The sequence below is a fragment of the Mustela putorius genome, unplaced genomic scaffold (genome assembly GCF_011764305.1).
Source record: "Mustela putorius furo isolate JIRA1106 unplaced genomic scaffold, ASM1176430v1.1 tig00000698_pilon_pilon_pilon, whole genome shotgun sequence".
Classification (NCBI taxonomy): domain Eukaryota; kingdom Metazoa; phylum Chordata; class Mammalia; order Carnivora; family Mustelidae; genus Mustela; species Mustela putorius.
In genome coordinates this window covers 3,194,065-3,212,325 of record NW_025421449.1, presented here as the reverse complement: position 1 = coordinate 3,212,325, position 18,261 = coordinate 3,194,065, and the positions used below count along the sequence as shown (strand labels likewise).

Below are 18,261 nucleotides of genomic sequence, written 5' to 3'. Positions count from 1 at the left end.
ATCAGTCTGGGGCTTCTGTGACTCGAAAGAATTCATTACTCGGGGGCATTGGGTTTTTGTTTGTACTGTGTTTGTGTAATTATAAAAATAGAATGTGGTTTTTCAAAAAAGTCAACCTTTTTTTTTTTTCTTGAAATGGTCCTGCCACCGAAAGATTTAAGACACTTGGCTTTTTGTTTGTGGGCATGGTGGCTTCTCCTCTAGAAAGAGCTCGCAGCTTATTTCCTAATGAGCGTGAACCAGCTCGACCGAGAAACAGGTTCTAGAGCAGACCAGGTGTCCTGGGAGAAGATGTGATTGCCTGTGAAAAAGGGAAACTGGTGGCAGCAGTCTAACTTCACAGCGGGGCTCCCTGGCTGGAGCAGGGACAGCGGTCTTGTCTACTTTGCCTTCAGAGCTTGCGTGGCCTCCTCCCTGTGTGAAACTGACACGTCTGCGTTTACAGGAGTCCCTCTAGATTTAACATGGAGTCTGTTTTGGCAGTCAGCCTTGACGTGTGACCAGGGTGCTCCCTCAGCACCCCGTCCTTTGTGTGTAGAGAGTGGGACTGAGGGGTGTGGGTGCGGGCCTATATCTGACTGCTTGTTCTGTGCCTTCTCAGCAACCCAAAGAGATCTGTGGCCTGGTTGGGTTCTGCGACCAAGTGAAGGAGATGCCCATGCAGACTCTGATCCCTGCCAAAGTGGTCTCAGAGAACGTCATCCCTGCATTGGAACTGGTGGAGCCCATTAAGGTACTGGCTGTCCTCATGTTGTCCTAGCCGGGCCCATGTCATGCCCAGGCCACTCCGCATTGTACCACGTTCTGTGAGGCACACACTCTTTTGATTCCTTGTCTATCTCCTGTAGGTATTGGAGTTTGAGACCATTCACTAGTCTCTGCATGTGTGCAGCCTCCTGCTCATAGCCCTGAGTACATTTATTTCCTTGGTTAGCAGCCCGAGTGCCCCACGGGAACAGCCTCCATCTGTAGGGTGTCCATAGCCTCCTCTGACATGTTGCCCCCACCTCTCCCCGCTGCCGCCGCCTTACCCATGGTCACTGCAGCACAAGCCTCATGTTCCCAGAACACCTGGGTCTCATGCAGAAGCCTCTTGGTGTGCTGCTTGTGTGCATGGGGTAGGTGTGTAGTTTCCCTAGCACCCGTCACTAGGGAACACCATGTTCCCCAGTTTACACTCAGCACTTGCTACGGCCCTGGCAGTGTGTTAGAGATTGAGTCCTGAAACTGTTCACCTGCAGGAGTCAGCAGACTTGTCCTGGTGTTCGCGTGGCTCCCGCTTTAGTTCTGAGAAGGGCCGGGCCCCATGACGTTTTACCACATGGCCCACGCATACGCACACGATTCTAGTTCCAGAACTTCCATGTCACTTGATCTTCAGCAGTTTCGTCTCCCTCTCCTGTCCTCCCTCAGCATGTGCAGTGTCTGGACCACATGGTTAAGAAGTCGGATGGAGTTGGGGAGGCACTTCTGCCTGCCCAGTTTTGCTGACTGAATTAATAGCCAGAGGAGATGAAGGAGAGTTAGAGCTTATCTTCTAGCTGCATGTGACTACTTCCGTTTAAGTAAAATAACACAGAACTTAAAACGATTTAGTTTGATGTTACCCTGGCCACATTCCGAGTACTTCATAGACCGGTGTGGCCCGCGCTGCTCTGCTGGACGGCGGAGGTGGAGAACGTTGCTGCTGTCACAGAGGGTTTTGTTTCACAGTGTTCCTTTATGCAGGGCTGGCTCTAGGAAGGCAGTCTCAGGTATGAGTGAGACTTGAAACTCCAGAGCAGACCTGAAATGTGTTTAGAGCTGTGTCTCTTAAACCGTGGACAGGTAGTGAGTCCTCACTCTGTCCTGTGCCCCTACCCACATTCCCAGAATGACTCTGGAAGGCTGAAATGATTGTGACCAGATAAGATAGATCATGTGGACTGTTTTTAGGGCCAGGGGATGGTGTCTTTGCTTCTGTCTCCTGAAGTACGAATTCCTGGTTTTTCTGTGGGGCTAGGGGGTGCGTAGCAGGAGATAGTGGTGGAAGAGCAGTGGGCAGAGGGATGGGTCAGGGACAGGAACTTGGACACTGGGAGGAAGCCAACCTTTGTGTGACATTCTCCTTTCCTTGGCCACAGGGTGTCTCTTCCCCTTCAGAGTAGCAGGACTCAGGGGTGAGGTGAGGGTCTCGGCATTAATGTGCTCTCCTGCCCTTCCCACAGAAGGACACAGTCCAGGCGAAGACCAGTGTTAGCTGTGAGATATGTGAGTACGTGGTGAAGGAGGTGGCCAAGCTCATTGACAACAACAGGACTGAGGTATGTGCATTTCTAGAATGCTCGAGTGTTCCCGTTGCCTAGTGGCAGGACCAGCAGAAGAGGTGGGCTTGGCCCTTGCCAGCATTGGACAGCAGCCTTTGGAATCTGCTTACCCGCTGCCCACCGGTGGGTCCCTCTGGGCGGGGGTGGGGCTGCTTTGTAGGTCTCATCTTTCTGGGGAGTAAATAGCACCTTGCTCTTGGCTGTTAGTATTTTTTTCTTGGATGTTAGTATTTTGAGAATCTTTTCTGGCCCTGTCAGCCTCTCCTCTTCTAATAGGATCCTCTTGTTTTGTGTTTCAGGAAGAAATAGTTCAGGCTTTGGATAAAGTGTGCTCGAAGTTGCCTAAGTCCTTATCTGAACAGTGCCAGGAGGTGGTGGACACGTACGGTGCCTCCATCCTGTCGATCCTCCTGCAGGAGGCAAGCCCCGAGATGGTGTGCACCCTGCTCCACCTGTGCCCTACCCAGGGGCTGCCCGTGCTGCCTGGTGAGCGGGGTGAGGGGGTGGCTGGCCGGCCCCTGGGGCTCAGGAGGGCCCTGCCGACACTGAGTCTGTGCCCCTGTGTGTAGTCCGTGTTATTCAGCCGAAGGACGGGGGCTTCTGTGAGGTATGCAAGAAGCTGGTGAGCTATTTGGACCACAACCTGGAGAAAAACAGCACGAAGCAGGAGATCCTGTCTGCTCTCGAGAAAGGCTGCAGCTTCCTTCCTGACCCCTACCAGAAGCAGGTATGCCTCGGGCTGCTTGGGGCGGAAGGTCAGAACCCGTGGATGGAGTGCAGAGGCTGGGGTGGCTCACAGATTGTGCCCCAGATTGAGGTTTTCAGGGAAAACTAGCCATTTCTTAGAGGTACCTGTTGGCTCAAGGGGAGCCACGGAGGGCAGTAGCAGGTGCGGGGAAGCTGAACATGGCCAGGTGGGCTATCTGGGAAGGGGGTACCGGGCTGGCAGAGCATGCCTAGCACCCCACCTCGACTCCCTCTTTACCGAACAGTGTGATCAGTTTGTGACTGAGTACGAGCCCGTGCTGATAGAAGTGCTGGTGGAGGTGATGGACCCTTCCTTCGTGTGCTTGGTAAGCTCCTGGGTGGCGTGGGGCCCGGCTGGTTCTGCACGGAGCAGGGGTCCTCAGAGGTTCTGGAGAGTCTTGGGGGATGGACTGTGGGAGGACAGGGCGTCCCTTGGCAGCACTGACTTTTTGGAAGTGCATGTTTGAGCTCTAGTTCTTGTTGCTTTTAGAAGCTGATAATCTCTAGTTTTGAAGCTGATAGTCTCTAATTTTGAAAAGGATCATTGGAGTAGATCTAATTCTTCCCCCTTATACACCACATAGAAAATTGGAGCCTGCCCCGCGGCCCGTAAGCCTCTTTTGGGAACCGAGAAGTGTGTGTGGGGCCCCAGCTACTGGTGCCAGAACATGGAGGCGGCGACCCAGTGCAATGTGAGTAGCTTGGTGCCCGCTGCACAGGCCTGCCAGGTGGGCTGCCTCCTGGGGTGGGTAACCTCGGCGGAGTGGGGGCGGGGCTCCGCCGTCGGCGCTCTGCCCGGCCTGTGTGCCCAGAGAAGCAAACAGGCTTGCTTGTGGCCGCGCATCCAGGCTGGCGGACTGACAGCCTTCTTGCCTTGGAGAAGTGAAGGGTTGGGGGTATTCTGCAGTGTTTTTTGCTTCTGCTTCCTTGTTTTTTTGCCTTTTAGTTCCCTTGTGACAGGGTCAGGATCAGATTTGCTCAAGGCCACCCTAGAGATTGCACAAGTCCTCTTCTCCCTTGGGTCAGTCTTGGCTGGAGCCTGGCTTTAGTCTTCATCCAAGGCTGAACCCCTGTTCTTGAGTGGCCTTGAGACTGGGTGCCTGCCCAGCAGTTCCCGGGCCGCCGGTGCTGTCCTGCCCGGGCTGCCGGTGGTGGTGCCCCACACTGCTTGCTGGGGTGGGGACATGTGGACCAGTCAGTTACTTAATGTTCTTTTGCGCAACTTTTTCTTCCTGGAGTGGGTTCCTCCGGACCGCTGGCCCGATTGTGTCACTTCGGGCCCCTGCAGGGAAGGGTGGTGATGGCCATCCAGGTCCAGCTCCTTGCCCCGCCGGCCCTGGCGCATGGCACAGTTGGGAGGAGCCACTTCCTGCTGCTGTCCTGGGTCAAGGGGCCTGTGGGCCATTGTTCATGGGGCCTCAGCTGGTGTGCCCGCTCTTGGGTGAGGGGTTCTGCCTCGGGGGGCCTCTGTGCCACCTGCTGAGCCCTGGGACTCTGCCTTTAACCAGATGGAGGGGTCCTGGGCCCTCCCTGCATGGGTGGCTCACCTGTGAAACACTCAGGCACTTTGCAGCTGCTGTTTTGAACTCTTGCCTTAGGGGTCCCTGACGCTCAGGGGGCCACTTGCTCCCCAGTTTTAAGTGGGGTGCTGTCCAGCTGACTAAGGAGAACAGGTTCCATTTTTGGGTGCTGTCTGCTGCACAAACAGGTCAGGAGTACAGTTTGTCATGTGAAGACTAAATCCAGCTTCCTCTCTCCTGTCAGGCCGTGGAGCATTGCAAGCGTCACGTGTGGAACTAGAAGGGGCGTTCCATCTTGGAGAAACTGCAGCATCTTTTTCTACTTGTGTGTCTGGGGCAGTGAACACACCGATCTGTTGATTGTGTTACAAAAATAGGTCCCCTTTTCCTCCTTCCCTTTCCTGTCCCTCGTAGCATTGCTGTCCGTGCAGGAGGCGCCTGGCCCGCAGCTGCCCTTGCTGCTCCACTGTCCCTTTCCTTTGCCTAGACAGCTGAGGACGGACTATGTACTGGAGGGCTTTCAGCCTGCCCTTGCGTGGTGGCTTCCTGGAGGAAGCTCTGGGGGCTCTGGGGGCGGGTGCCAGCCAGAGCTGCTTGCCAGAAGGCTCTTGGTCCTCTTGGCCTGGGCCTTGTTCTGAGCCCTCCACCTACCCCTTAGCAGGGACCTCCCCTCTTCCTGGGCCGCTCTACAGAGAAGCAAAACAAAGGCAGTTTTATATGAAAGATGAGAGGCTCAGAATAATGAGGCTTTTAAAAACCATGTGGTTCTCACTGTAGGGGAGATGCAGGAAGAAGCAGCTGCTCGGGAGACCTGGGTGGATCTTGGGTTTGCCGTCCCCAGGTCACCCTCCAATTCAGCTTTGGGGTGTCTTTCCTGGTGATGCCTTGTTAGGGGTTCTGTGGGTGTGGGAGGGAGGGGGAGCACCTGCCTGAATGTCATCTGCTAGCTCTGTGTGTAGGTCCTGTGGGCCTGGCTTTCGTGTGTGTGGACAGTGGTGGCCGCCTCTTGCTTGCTCTTGTGTCTACCCGGCTGCTGAAGCCTTGCTTCGAGCGTCTCTAGCGCTGCCTTGGCTCTGGGCCCCCTCGCCTCTAACCCCCGTTTCATAGATGTTCTTGTTGACCTTGAGATAAATGTGGACGAGACGCTCCTAAGCCTTTGGCTTTCAGGTGGAGGAGGTCCTGTCTGGGACCTTGGCTGCTGCCCCACCTCTCCCGTGTAGCCGCCTCTTCTATTCCACTTCTAGCTGCTAGGAGACAGCAAGACGTGCAGTTGCTATTAAATGGACTTAATGACTGTTTTGGTTTGTTTTGCACTAAAGTTTCTGTGATTTAACAATAAATAAAGTCTGTTAACCAGACCTGAGCCTGAGTGCTTCCGTAACACTTAGCCAGCGTTTGGGTTCTGAGCGCTCCAGGACCACGGGCGTGTGGGTGTGCAGCAGCCCTCTGGCCCTTCTTGGCCACAGAAAGTAAGAAGAGTGGGCAGAGAACCCCACCAGGCTCCTCTCTGATGGGCCAGGCCCCCTCCTCCTCCCCCCAGGCCAACCCCGAGGGTAGTTTACCAGAGCCACAATTGTCCAACCTTTTGAGTTGCCTTTCTTATTTAAAATGCAGACCATTCCAGAAACGTTCAGTGAGTACCAAACAAAATCAAGGGGAAAATGTTGAGGGAATAACTTAATTTAAAAAAGGAATACACACAAACACTCTACATTCAGAACCGAAGGGAATACCAGTCCTTTCTCTTTGTGAGCTGGGCGCGTTTGGGAAGCCTGTGGAATGTAGAGAACGCAGTTTGTGGATTTTGGTTATGTCCATGTGGGGAGGCAGGGATCACTCACGGCTCCTGGCTGGATGTCCAGCCAGAGATGTGCTAGAAATGCACTGGGACGTGAACTGAAGTCAGGGAGTCCAGGCCAGGTGGGGTACGCCAGTTCTGGGTCTCCCTCCCCTGGTGCTAGAAGTGGGGGAGGGGTTTGGGTGGGGGCAGTGGATAGGGGTGTGGGGAGGGGAGAGAGAGCTGCTTGGCCTCTTAGAGTTCAGCTTGGGCTGAGTTTGTTCTCAGACTCCTGGGCCCCCAGTGACCCTCCTTACCTTGTCCTTAGACGCTTTTCATTTTTTGTTTGGTTTTCTTAAAAAAATAACAAATTTTATGAAGGTAGAGGTCAGGTGCTGAATGGGCGTCTGGCAGAAGTGGAATGTGAGCCGCTGGAGCAGGCTCCCCCAGGCCCTGGTGAGGTGGTGCAGCCCCCGCAGGCCTGGGGAGGGGCCTGCACTGTGGTCCTGCCCCGCCCTGCCCTGGGAGGGATGGGAGACACCAGTGAGACCCCCCCAGCTGTCTGGTCATAGCTCTGTGATCTCCAGGGGGCTCTCGAGGATCACATCCCGAAGCTTGTGCAGTGGCGTGGATTTGGCCGACTCCGTGCGGGCGTTGTGCTCAAAGGCGCTAGCCTCTGTGGCCGTCAGGGTCTCCAGCGAGCGACCCAGGCCCTTCTGGTCGTCCTCGGGCAGGCTGTTGAGGTCCGTGGCCAGCAGTGTGCCGGTGCTGCCGTGCACCATGTGGATGCCATCGGGCCCCTTGAGCTCTGTCGGCAGCTTGTGGCGAAAGCGCAGGCTGCCCTGGCCGGGGCTGCGTTCCCCTGGCTCTTCCTCCAGCTCGGTCTGGATCAGCTGCAAGAGGCCAGGATCCCCCAATGGCTCTGGGACTCAAGCCACTCCACGCTCAAGGCCATGCTCAAGGGCTGAGCAGGTGAATGGCCCCAGAGTCCTGAACCTGCTCTGTCCCTGTTTCCTCCCTACTGCACACAGGTAGCTGCAAGGAACTCGGGGTTCACACATCAGTAGGCCTGTCAGCTGATGACAGTGTTTCTCAAACTGTGTACACCACGGACACTTGGGGTGCTGTAGCCGAGTTCTTGGCATGTGGGTTTCCCATGAGAATCATGAATTTTGTTTCATGATCTATAAAGATCCTACGATGCAGTTTTTGTATCTGGATGTTACCCATGTGTCCTCCAACAGGATCTACTCTGGCCAGGTAGGGAGTGTCGATAGTGGAGGTTGGAAAGGGGGATAGGATTCAGTGGAAACTCGACATGTGGCACTTTTGTCCCATGTGGATCTGTTTGCTCTGGCCTATTCCATTTGGGAACTGTTGGCCCAGTGGGAAATCTGGGTTTTTAAAGTCTGAATTTTTAAAGTGTTGACATTACTGCAGGCAAACAACCCTATATAGACCCATCTAACCATGAGAAGTTTCCTGTAGGACATTACTTTTTCAGGGCATCTTCTGGGGCTCCGTAAGTCTAAGAAACACTCCCCAGCACTCACCCTGGGAAAGCCCACTGAGAAACCCAGAAAGTAGATTTCCTGGACCCCACCCATTGCTGTCTTGCTCTGGCTGCTGAACTCCACAGAGACTCTGAGAAGGATGAGCGTGGCTAGGGGAAGAGAGGGAGTGAGGGAAGAAATGAGCACCCCCAGCGCTGGGGCACAGCACACAGTTCCGGGCTGGCCCGGCTACCTCAGAGATGGAGGAGTGGCAGGAGGAGGCTTTTTGCACCATCCGCTGTGCAAAGAGCTTTTTGAGCCGCAGGTAATCCTCCAGGACCACCTTGAGCAGCGAGCCCTGGGGGAGGGAGAGGGTTAACCCCCAACCAAGGCCTCCCCATCCCCCCACCTGCCACAGCCCTCACTCCTGTAACCCTGATGAGAGTGATGGAAGGTGCTAGTAGTCGGGTGCACAGGCAGCTGATCTAAGGGTAGAGGATTGGGAGCAGAGACTGGTGAGAGCGACCAGCTGGAACCCGTGTGGGCTGCTGCAGGCTAGAGCAGTTCCCCATCAGCCCCATGCCTGGGCCCCCCTTTCTGTGCTGTCATTCTCGCTCAGTAGAGGGCAGATCTAGCCGAGCCTAGAGGTGGAAAAAGTTGTTTCCCAGGATCCTCCCCTGTCCCTCTATCCTCTGGAGCTGGTCCCAGCGCTGCCAGAGGTCTGGGTGCAGGGCTGTGTGGGGGTGTGGTGCAGTAGCCTGCACGGACTCACCTTGATGGGCCCCTCCCGGATGATCTGGCCCAGCTTGGCGATGTTGTCATACTCTTGGATGGCTGCCCGCAGGTACCGGTCGTCATCAGGCTTCACTGCCGCGGGTTCACGCCCAAATGTTCCCTAGGGAGAGAACACTGAGCTGGAGCCCAGCTAGACTATATACACACACAGGGCAATGGATATGGCCCCCCGTGCCCCCCAGAACCCAGCTCCTTGGCAAGCAGTGGCAAACACCTGCTTCACCTCCATCCCATCCCTCACAATCGTGCCCCTCCCCCCACCACTGCCCTGCCCCAGCTCTGGCCCCGGCTCACATGGGTGCGGGTAGGGCTGTTCCACAGGTCTGCAATCTCACTCAGGTTCTCTGGCAGGTCGTCCTCATGCTCAGCCTGGGCAGCCAGCTCTAGGTTCCGGCAGAAAGGATCCAGCCACACGGGGTTGGCTCTGCACATGGTGGGGGGGTAATGTGGAATGAGGAGGGACAGCCCGAGGGCATAGATGCCCTCGTAGCTTTACGGCTAACCCTACCCTTTTCCCTGGCCAGTCCAGGACTAGTGGATCAGGGCCATGAGAAGTAGGCCCCTTGCCTGTGGTCCTCGGGGGTGTACCCTCCCACACCAGGATCCTACAAGAACCAGGATGATGTGTCAGTCTGGATCAGCTTTGGTCCGGAGGCCTCATTCCGCACTTGGTGTCCACTCTGCACCAGTTCCCTGGCACTGGGAGCCCAATTAGGGTGTGGATCCCAGCTCAGAAAGGGTGACTGGCCCACTAGGGGGCACCCCCATCCCAAGTTTTAGCTAGTCTTGTCCCTTGGAGCTTAAGGGGTCATAGAGATCTTACTCCACCAGGGTCCTGGGTGGCCTCCCCAAAGGATGCCCTGAAGGCTCAGGGACCCCCTCTTACCCATCAAAGGAATACTTGTTGGTGTTGGGCATGTCCATGATGTCAATGAAACCGCGGTTCCCTGTAGGGAGAAGTGCTGGGGCATGGAGGGAAAGGGTGCACCCTGCTGGGCCGGGGGAGCCCAGCCAACCTTGTGAGGCCTAGGCAGGCATTCTAGGCCCCTCAGGGCCCCCCTACCCTCTTAGCTGCCCCCCACCCCCCATCACAGCCCTTGCTCACCTGCTGATCCAGCCACAATGGCTTTGAGCTTCCTCTTGTGTCTGGAGGGAAGCAGACAGAAGAGGGGCTAGTGGAGGAGGCTGGACAGGGCTCGCATCTCCCTGGCGGCCTCTGTGACCGTCCCAGGAACACAGAGGTGAGAGGGGGGCACTCACACGGTCCTGTAGTACCAGTTCATGAGGATGAAGAGCATGGCCGCCAAGAAGAGGAGAATGGCCAAGACGATGATCGCCATCTGGGGGAACGAGGCCAGGCATGAGCGGGTGAGCGCGTCGAGGGAAGAGGGGTGGCGGGGCCGGATGCCAGTGGACTACCTGCAGGGCAGACATGTCGTCGGGTAGGCGGACAGAGATGGCGGGCTGCACGTCCAGGACGTTGTAGTTCCGGAAGAGATTCCGTAGCTGCTCCTTGTTCTCGTCAATCATCTGGATCACCCTGTGTGAGGGGTGGGTGCCTCAGCTTCCCTCAGCCAGTCCTTCAGAGCCAGGGCCACGCAGAAAGGTCTGCGCTCTTGCCTCCTGACTCCCCACCCCCACCTTGCAAGATCAAACCGCAGCCGCTGGCTGAGCTCCTTGCCTTACAGAGTTTACCCCCTCACCCAGGATCCTGCTTGCGCCTCACGGGCCGTGTCCTTCTCCCATTTTATAGATGGGGGGAGTCAGGCTCTGAGGGGTGGAGGATACCCCCAAACTATTCTCTGCCAGCCCTGCCCACCTCTTGAGGCGAGCCCCCACACAGCTGGCTTGATGGTATGATCTGCCTCCTTTGCGGGGGTCCCCTCCCCAGCTCCAGGGCAGGGAGGTGGGCAGATGGTCTGAGCCCAGACCCCACCCACCGGTCCACATCCAGGATGCGGTTGGTATCACGGTTCACCACGTGGATGAGCAGCTCTGTCTGTGCGAAGTTCACCCGACCCTTCTTGTCCACATGGAACTAGGCGAGAAAGGGCATCGTGGGCTGTGGGAGGGGGAGGGGAGGGGATGGAGAGCCCCTCCTGGCCTGCCCTGCCAATAAACCCATCACTGCCGAGTGTTCACCGAGGACCACACGTGGTGCCGGTCACTTCATTGCATGGGGCTGGGTGCTATCAGCCCCATTTTACAGGTGAGGATATTAAGGGCCAGAGACTCCCTTTCAATCCCTGGTCTCTCCTCGATGCCCTGTCCCTGAGGTCTCGTCCTCCTCCCCTCACCAGTGGACCCAGGGCGGCTCCATGGGTCACCTGCACGTCGTCTGTGTTGACGATGGCACCAGTGATATTGGAGAGCAAGCGGATGAACTCCTCCTCAAAGCCACGCACGCGGTCGGGGATCTCATTAATGACGATCTTGACCCGCTGGTCATCTCTCAGGATGTAGATGCCGATGATGGCCGTGTCATTGTGGCCTGCCAGGTCCCGGGCCACGATGTCCACCACAAAGTAGCCGGGGCTGTAGGCCATGAAGAGGTCGAAGGTGCGCAGGATGCCATCCACACTGCCTGTGGGAAGAGGCCACAGACAGGTGCAGCTCAGGGGCCACCCAGCCCCTGTGAGTCCCCTGTGGGGGGGCGAGAGCCAGAGGCATCTGGACACGAGGGGAAGAAGTGTCTCGGGTCACAAGTGCCCACAGGGCCAGGGAGAGCACAGAGATGACCAAGGCCTGGGGTCAGGTGAGTGTGAGTGTTCATCTGAGGGAGCAGTGGTGGTGGCCTGGGCATGGCTGATTGTTCTCCTCAGAGAAGGCTGCCAGTGCTGCCAGAACTGGTACTTCTAGGGATTTCTAAGTTTCTACTTGAACCCTGCAAGCTCACACACAGCTGTGGGCTGCACTGACCTGAGGATCTGGGGGACCAGAGAATATGTCTGAGCCCCGCACTGTTTCTCCCACATACATGCAACTTCTGAATTCCACAGCCATACTAGAGAGATGACCAGAGGTGGTGCAGCAGTCTTCTCTCAGAAGACCATAGACCTGGGTTCAAGATCTGCCATATTCTAGCTGTGTTACTTTTAGCAAGCTATGTATCCTCTCTGCCTTAATTTACTAAACTAAGAGCAGTGCTAGATCAGAGGACAAAGGGATGGTGTCTGGTTGTGTGACTGGAGGAGTTGGCATGGGAATTAGGCTTCAGAGGATGGCTAGGGGGAGCGTATCTGAAGGCAGAGGTGAAGGTCAAGGTGGTATTTTAGGAGGTGAAGACAAAGGGCAAAGGCCATGGAGGGAGCTGAAGGAGTGGTGAGGTGGTCAGCTTGGGTGGACACAGGGTCCTTCTAGGTTATGGGGGGCTATGGAAACAGGAAGGGGAACTGGAAGACAGGAACCTTGAAAGGCAGTCGGATGAAGGAGTCTAGAGTGACTCCTGTAGGCAGGAATGGGGAAGGGGTGAAGTCTAGAAGGAAGGTCATGGGACAACCACCAGGACACCTCTTGGACCTGATCCAAGAGGCTCAGCTGTCCACACAGGCAAATGCACAAGTCAGCACCATACATTCAGGTACATAGGTGCTCCCCAGGGCTTAGCACAATACTTGACCCAAGGGAGGAAGAGGTGCACCAAAGGGAAGACAGGTGGACGTATGGAGAGGAGGATGGCAAGGTGGATGGATGAGTGGACAGATGGGTAGATGGATGGACAGATGGATGAGTGAGAGGAAGGATGGACAGATGCACGGGGCGGGGGCAGACTGACACATGGGTGGGTGGATGGATGGGTGGATAAGAAGATGTAGAGAAGGAAGGAAGGAGAAAGTGGGTGGAGAGGTGGAGAACTGGATCAGAGACTGGGAAGGTAGATGGAGGAAAGGATTAACAAGGGGCTGGCTGCATGATGGTTAGGTGCGAGGTGAACAGAAGGCACATGGCTGGCCGGCCAGCCACTCATACCCTGTGGTGCCCACACAGACCCCATCTCCTCCAGACTACAGTCCATGCAGTGACAGAAGTCTTGGGTGGAGGCTCCTACCCATGGTGAAGACCTGGCCCACGTCCTCAGAGTCGTTGGTGAGGGCCCGGAAGTAGTGGATGGCCAGGATGCTGTAGAAGACCAGGCTGTTGTTGCCAATGTCTGCATCCAGGGCCAGCACCTGGATCAACTCTGAGCCCACCTTGGCATCGGTGGCCACTCCTGTGGGACAGGGGTGGGCGGGTGTAAGTGGCAGGGCAGGGGCAGCCCCGCAGCCCAGACCCAGGCCCCGCCCTGGCACCTGCGGTGTACTCGGCCTTGGTGAAGCGCGGGGGCTGGTCGTTGATGTCTTCTAGCACAACGTGCACCTCCTGCAAGGTGAGGTCACTGACCAGGTCGAGGGCCGGGGAGGGCCCCCGTGGTGGTGTCCAGCTGTGGTTGCTTGAGGCCTTCACGATGAAGGAGAAGACAGCTTCCCGCTCACGGTCCAGGTCCCGCAGCACCAGCAGGCGCCCGTCTGGCCGGAGATGGAAGTTCTTCTCTTCGTTGCCAGCTGGAGGCAGGGCCACAGCACAGGGTGAGGGGATGGGGATGGGGTGGGGCTTGGTGGGCACATCTCTAGCTCCAGGGTCCATAGGGCAGAGCCTGACAAGCCCCACCTGCTATGAAGTAGTACACGATGGCATTGGGACCCTCGTCTGCATCCACGGCGCCTGTCACGTTGCCCACGAGGGTACCACGTGGGGAGTGCTCCGGCACGGTCAGCAACTGGTACTGGGGACTGCCTTTCTGCAGGGGGAAGGGGGGAGGTCACAGAAAGCCAAGGTCACTTGGGGTGAGCAGAACTTCTGGAACCTCAAGGAAGTATGGGCGGGGCCTGGCCTGTTCCGTGAGGCAGACCAACACTTGAGCTGATGTTTGAACAACAGGGCACGCTCATATATGTGTGCACGCACACACACTCCCGCACTCACACGGTCTCTGGGGAACCTCACATCCCACGTGCACACAAGAAAACCCCCCACCAAGTTGCACAGTCTGAGTCAGCGGGAGGGGCTCAGCCCCAGCTCTGTGAAGCAAACCGAATATTGGGTTTCCTGCATGCTTGCTCTTGGGTGTGCAATCAGGAGAGATCCCGCTGCACGAGTCTCGCCTGTTTGCTCTCCTCACTGGCAAGTAGTACCGTGAAGTAGCAGCTGCTCAATAAACACTTGTCCTGTGAGGTACATGCAGAGTTTCTGTGTGTGACCACACGTGCGCGGTACAGTGTGCATGGGAGAGTGGGAGCCTGTGTGCCTGCAGGCAGGGGAGTCTCTGTGTGGGTGGCGGGTGCGGGGTGCGGGATGGGGGGGGTCAGCTCACTGGAGGCCTCACAAAGAGAGGTTCGTTGTCATCAATGTCCTCCAGGGCCACCTGCAGCGGCTGCATGGTCTCGTACGGCACTGGCTGACCCAGGTCACTGGCTACCAGGATGAGCTGGGGGACAGAGGAACACAGTCTGAGGGGGGTTATCACACACCCCCCCTCCCCAGGGAGACAGCTCACCACCCAGGTGGGCATTCTATTCTAGGTGGGGAGAAGGCAGCCCTGTACCAGGAGGAGAGCCCTGCCCTCAGCCCCGGGGCCTGCCCCTTACGCTGTACAGGGCCTGTTTCTCCCTGTCCAGGCGCTGAGCTGTCTGGATGAGGCCGCTGATGGGGTCAATGGTGAAGTACTCCCAGTCCCGGTTGCCGGCTGTCTTCAGGAAGCTGTAGCGCACGGCCCCATTGAGGCCCTCGTCCTTGTCTGTGGCATAGACCTCATATACATTGGAGCGCAGCGGGATCTCCTGCGGTGGGGGGTGGGAGGGTTTGGCAGGGAGGCTCCTGGGGCATCCGAGAGAATTCCAGCTCCCAGGCCCCGCGGGTGCTCTTGTTCTTTCTCCTCACTCAGCACAAGGTCCTTGCCACTTTCCAGCAGGCTTAGGAAACGTCTGCCCACTTCGCTGGACTCTCCTGGAGTTTCAAGCACCTGCTAGAACATCCCTTCTCCCCACCCCCACTCCACTGCCTGTCAGTGGTCCTGCCTGGTCTCCATCCACCAAGCTTCGCACACACTCAGGGTTATTGCCCTTCCAGGGGCTTCCCCCATCCTTTGGATCCCACTGGAAGGCAGAGGGAGAATCCAAAGGCAGAGACCACAGCTACCTCTCTGTGCCTGGGTCTGTCTTGCTCTGTTAACCCTAATCACAGGAGTACTAGGAATCCCCAGACAACACCATCTACCTAATTGGGTACCTGAAAGTGAGGGACAGGCAGGTAGAATGACATGGTGTTTAGAGACAACAGCAGTGTTCTAGTCTGTTACGAATTCACCGTGTGACTTGGGACATGCATGCTACCTCTTTGGGCCCCAGGTTCCTGATTCCTTTGAATCTAAGATGTCAAGAGATCTGATGGTTTTAATATACTGACCCATAATAAGGCTGCACAGGGCACAAGGAAAAAGCACATTTCTTGGATTTACTTGAAAAATTATCAGCTCGGCGTGGTTCTCCGGATCTCACGGATCGGGACAATCAGAGACTCCCAAGTGGCAGTTACATCTAATTAATGGCAATGCGATGACAGGGAATATTACTTAACACCTGCTGGTTGCTTGGGAGACACGAATCTTTCCAAATACAGTGTCTTGAAGGGAAAAATGTAGCAAATGGGGCCTCTGTTGTGGAAAAGAACTAGATTATTATTAATTTATATCTTGCCTTCTTCCACAAAAGATTTGAGGTCACTTACAAAAGTCTGTAAGTGTATACATTATAACAAGAGAGAACAAGTTAAAAAAAGGGGGGGGGGCGTAAAGAATAAGAAAAGGTTGGCAGGAAAATGGAAAGTGAGGGGTGGGGGACAAGGTCTGTGCACTGAGTCCCTGCAGAGTCACTGAGTCCTTGCAGAGTGGGCTGCTCTGAGCTCCTCAGTGGGCTGCACAAAGACAACCACTCCCTCACTGCCGTGGGCACTGGAAAAAGCAACTCAACAGCTATGGGCACAGCATCGTTTCCCGGTGCTCGGCCCTGGGGGATATGTCTCCTGTGTTCCCGGTGCTCGGCCCTGGGGGATATGTCTCCTGTGGGACCTCAAAGAGGGGGCAGAGTGACAAGGGCCTGATGTTGATGTTCTGAGAGGCGGAGGCATGCTGAAGTTCAGGGAACGGAGAACAAGTGGGAGATCCCCTGAGTAGATCAGCACTGAGCAGATGGGGCCGGGGTGCTGAGAGGAAGGAGCGACAGGGCAGGGAATAAAAGAGTGCCCCCTGCCTTCCCGAGGCAATTTAGAACAAAGGATGAAAGAAAGATTGGGGAATTCTAGAGTCAGTCACTTCCTCCTTGTTTCTTATTTGGATGCCCAACCCCAATTCCTAGGCCTGGTATCAGCAGGAACAGCAGACAGACGGAAGGAACATGTGTGTTATTTTGAGACACAAATATGGGGGAAGTGGGTGTCCGGGGAGGCTGCCTTTCTTGGCAGACATCTAAAAGCAAGAGCGAGGGCATCTACTACTCTGAGTCCTGTTTTGCGGATGAGAAAGCACTCTGAGAAGTCTCTTTCTCAAGGTCACAGTAGCAACAGTCAGACTTGGGCCCAGGGCCTCGTGCTGGCATAGCTCACACTATTCCCCACTCTTCAGGACTGCTCTGTGTGACACTGAGCAAATAGGCCTCGCTTGCTGGCCTCAGTTCCCCCACCTTCCCAGTGGGGGCCTTTCACTCTTCCAGGTGTGACTGCGGGAGGGAGCTGGTGGTGGGCAGGGGGCCCGAGGCCAGCGGTACCTCTCTGATGTGGAGGACGGTGCCGTTCGGCGGGCGCACAAAGATGGGGCGGTTGTCATTGACGTCGATGACCTCCACCAGGAGCATGGTGGTGCCCCAGAGCGGGGGCTCTCCCCCATCTGTGGCCACCACCGTCAGGTTGAACCTCTCGTAGGACTGCAGTGGCCGCTTCGTCGTCACCAGACCTGAGTCCATGTCCACGTGGAAGGCCTCTGGCAGGCAGGACGAGAGAGCCACCGGGTCCGGCTCTGGCTGAGACGTCCCTCCTTCCTGTCCCTCCTCCTCCTCCTCCTCCTCCTCCTGGCCTGGGGCTGTGCACATGACCACCCGCTCCTCCCACGAGCAAGTCATCACGGGTGGGGAGTAGGCTACTTACCCACGCCAGGGCCCTCGAGTGAGTAGGCCAGCTCCCCATTGGGGCCCTCGTCCTGGTCAGTGGCCATCATGGTGATGACCGAGGTGCCTGCTGGCTCGTTCTCATACACGCTTGTGCTGAACTGGGGCTTGGAGAACTGTGGGCGGCAGTCATTGACGTCCAGCACCTGGATCACCACCTGTTGGCAGAGGGGGGATGTGGGGTCAAAGGTCAGGTGCATACAGAGGGGCTGCTCCAGGGGATCCAGTCACACGGGAGCAAGCCAGGGCAGACCTCCCAGGGCAGACGGTGCCTGCTACTGGAGTCTGACCTCAATTTGTACAATCCCCCTCTCCCCAAGCCTCCTCCTGAGCCATACACTGGGGACAGTAGTATCTCCTCTCTCAGGCCCACCCATGACGCACAGCGCCTGGCTTCAGGAACCGCTGTGCAGCTAGGCCTGTGGTGACCGCATGTCGGTGTCCACGTCCTGAGGCAGGGAGCCCGCCCCACCCCCTCCCACTCCGTCTTTTCCTCCTTCTCACCGTGACCCCTACGTCTGCGTCTGCTCTCTCGATCGTCATGCGGGATTGGGAGTCCTCCACTCCCCAAAGTTCCCTCTTGTCCGGCTTGGGAATCCGGCTTGGGACGGGCTCCCTTGGCTGACCCCACACACCCAGGGCGGGCCCCCTGGACACCCCAGGCCAGAGGCCGTCTCTCCCCTGACTGCTGAGGCTCTGCCTGACCTGTGTCCCCTGAGAGCTGCTCACAGCAGTGATTTTAAGAACTCTGCCATGTGCACAAACCACCTTCCAACGCCCCGTCGCCCTGACACCACTGCCTGGGGCCGGAGGTGTCATATTGGCTGCCGCTGCCTCCCACCCCCTGCAGAGTGGACAGCGAGGCTCGAGGCTCGGAGAGGTTACAGGCTACATGCACAGGGCTCCACTAGTGCGCTCGTCCTCTGACTCCCAGTGCCGTGCTCTTCCCAGCGCAACAGTGTGACAGGGACAGGATCCCGGTGTGTGAGTACTCCTGCCCCCCCCAACTGCTCACCAGCGCCTACCCTCCAGGAGAGTTCTCCTTGGAGGCTTAGGCTATGGTGGGGAGAAATGGCAGAACTGCGTACTGTGTTGAAGCTAGAGCTGGAATGGGAACGGGGCTGGATGCCCCATTAAAGTTCTTTAAGAGACATAAAGATAATTGTGTCACAATGACGTTTGGTTGCTGGGCTGTTTGTTTCGGGGGACACTGTGGGGGTGGGACATGTGGAGCCCCAGGCTTGGGTTACACAGGGGTGTGTTTAAACACTGTCTTCACAGGGTTGGGCCCAAGAAAGTTCTCTTGGAAAGTCCCCATCTCCCTAAGCAACCTCCTTTTTGGCTCACCCAACTAAGCTCCTGCTGTCGGCTGCGGCCACCACGTCTCCGAGGGCCCAGGAGGCCCTGCTCCCACCCTGCAGGTCCTCTAAA

At 56.8% G+C, this 18,261-nt stretch overlaps 2 protein-coding genes across 11 annotated transcripts in view; one reads left to right on the top strand and one right to left on the bottom strand.

Moving 5' to 3' along the window:
- LOC101684668 (prosaposin) overlaps positions 1-5,931 on the top strand; it is a 33,658-nt gene extending 27,727 nt beyond the window's left edge. For all 3 annotated transcript variants that reach the window (XM_004769498.3, XM_004769497.3, XM_004769496.3), the window contains 7 exons: positions 602-733; positions 2,208-2,303; positions 2,606-2,792; positions 2,876-3,033; positions 3,299-3,379; positions 3,638-3,745; positions 4,818-5,931. In XM_004769498.3, coding sequence (XP_004769555.1) covers positions 602-733; positions 2,208-2,303; positions 2,606-2,792; positions 2,876-3,033; positions 3,299-3,379; positions 3,638-3,745; positions 4,818-4,853 — 798 coding nt within the window. In that variant the 3' untranslated portion in view covers positions 4,854-5,931. The remainder of the gene's footprint in view (positions 1-601; positions 734-2,207; positions 2,304-2,605; positions 2,793-2,875; positions 3,034-3,298; positions 3,380-3,637; positions 3,746-4,817) is intronic.
- A 306-nt stretch (positions 5,932-6,237) lies between these two features.
- Positions 6,238-18,261, bottom strand: part of CDH23 (cadherin related 23) — a 350,388-nt gene continuing 338,364 nt past the window's right edge. For 5 of the 8 annotated variants that reach the window (XM_045083458.1, XM_045083459.1, XM_045083460.1 and 2 more), the window contains 16 exons: positions 16,811-16,988; positions 16,435-16,646; positions 14,263-14,454; positions 13,989-14,102; positions 13,286-13,415; positions 12,928-13,179; positions 12,687-12,848; positions 10,966-11,222; positions 10,579-10,676; positions 10,058-10,178; positions 9,899-9,978; positions 9,744-9,784; positions 9,525-9,630; positions 8,933-9,062; positions 8,616-8,738; positions 6,238-7,243 (listed from right to left, as the gene is read on the bottom strand). In XM_045083458.1, coding sequence (XP_044939393.1) covers positions 6,917-7,243; positions 8,616-8,738; positions 8,933-9,062; positions 9,525-9,630; positions 9,744-9,784; positions 9,899-9,978; positions 10,058-10,178; positions 10,579-10,676; positions 10,966-11,222; positions 12,687-12,848; positions 12,928-13,179; positions 13,286-13,415; positions 13,989-14,102; positions 14,263-14,454; positions 16,435-16,646; positions 16,811-16,988 — 2,523 coding nt within the window. In that variant the 3' untranslated portion in view covers positions 6,238-6,916. Of the gene's footprint in view, positions 7,244-8,096; positions 8,202-8,615; positions 8,739-8,932; positions 9,063-9,524; positions 9,631-9,743; positions 9,785-9,898; positions 9,979-10,057; positions 10,179-10,578; positions 10,677-10,965; positions 11,223-12,686; positions 12,849-12,927; positions 13,180-13,285; positions 13,416-13,988; positions 14,103-14,262; positions 14,455-16,434; positions 16,647-16,810; positions 16,989-18,261 lie in introns of all 8 variants that reach the window. The other 3 variants (XM_045083463.1, XM_045083456.1, XM_045083457.1) reach the window with 3 other exon arrangements.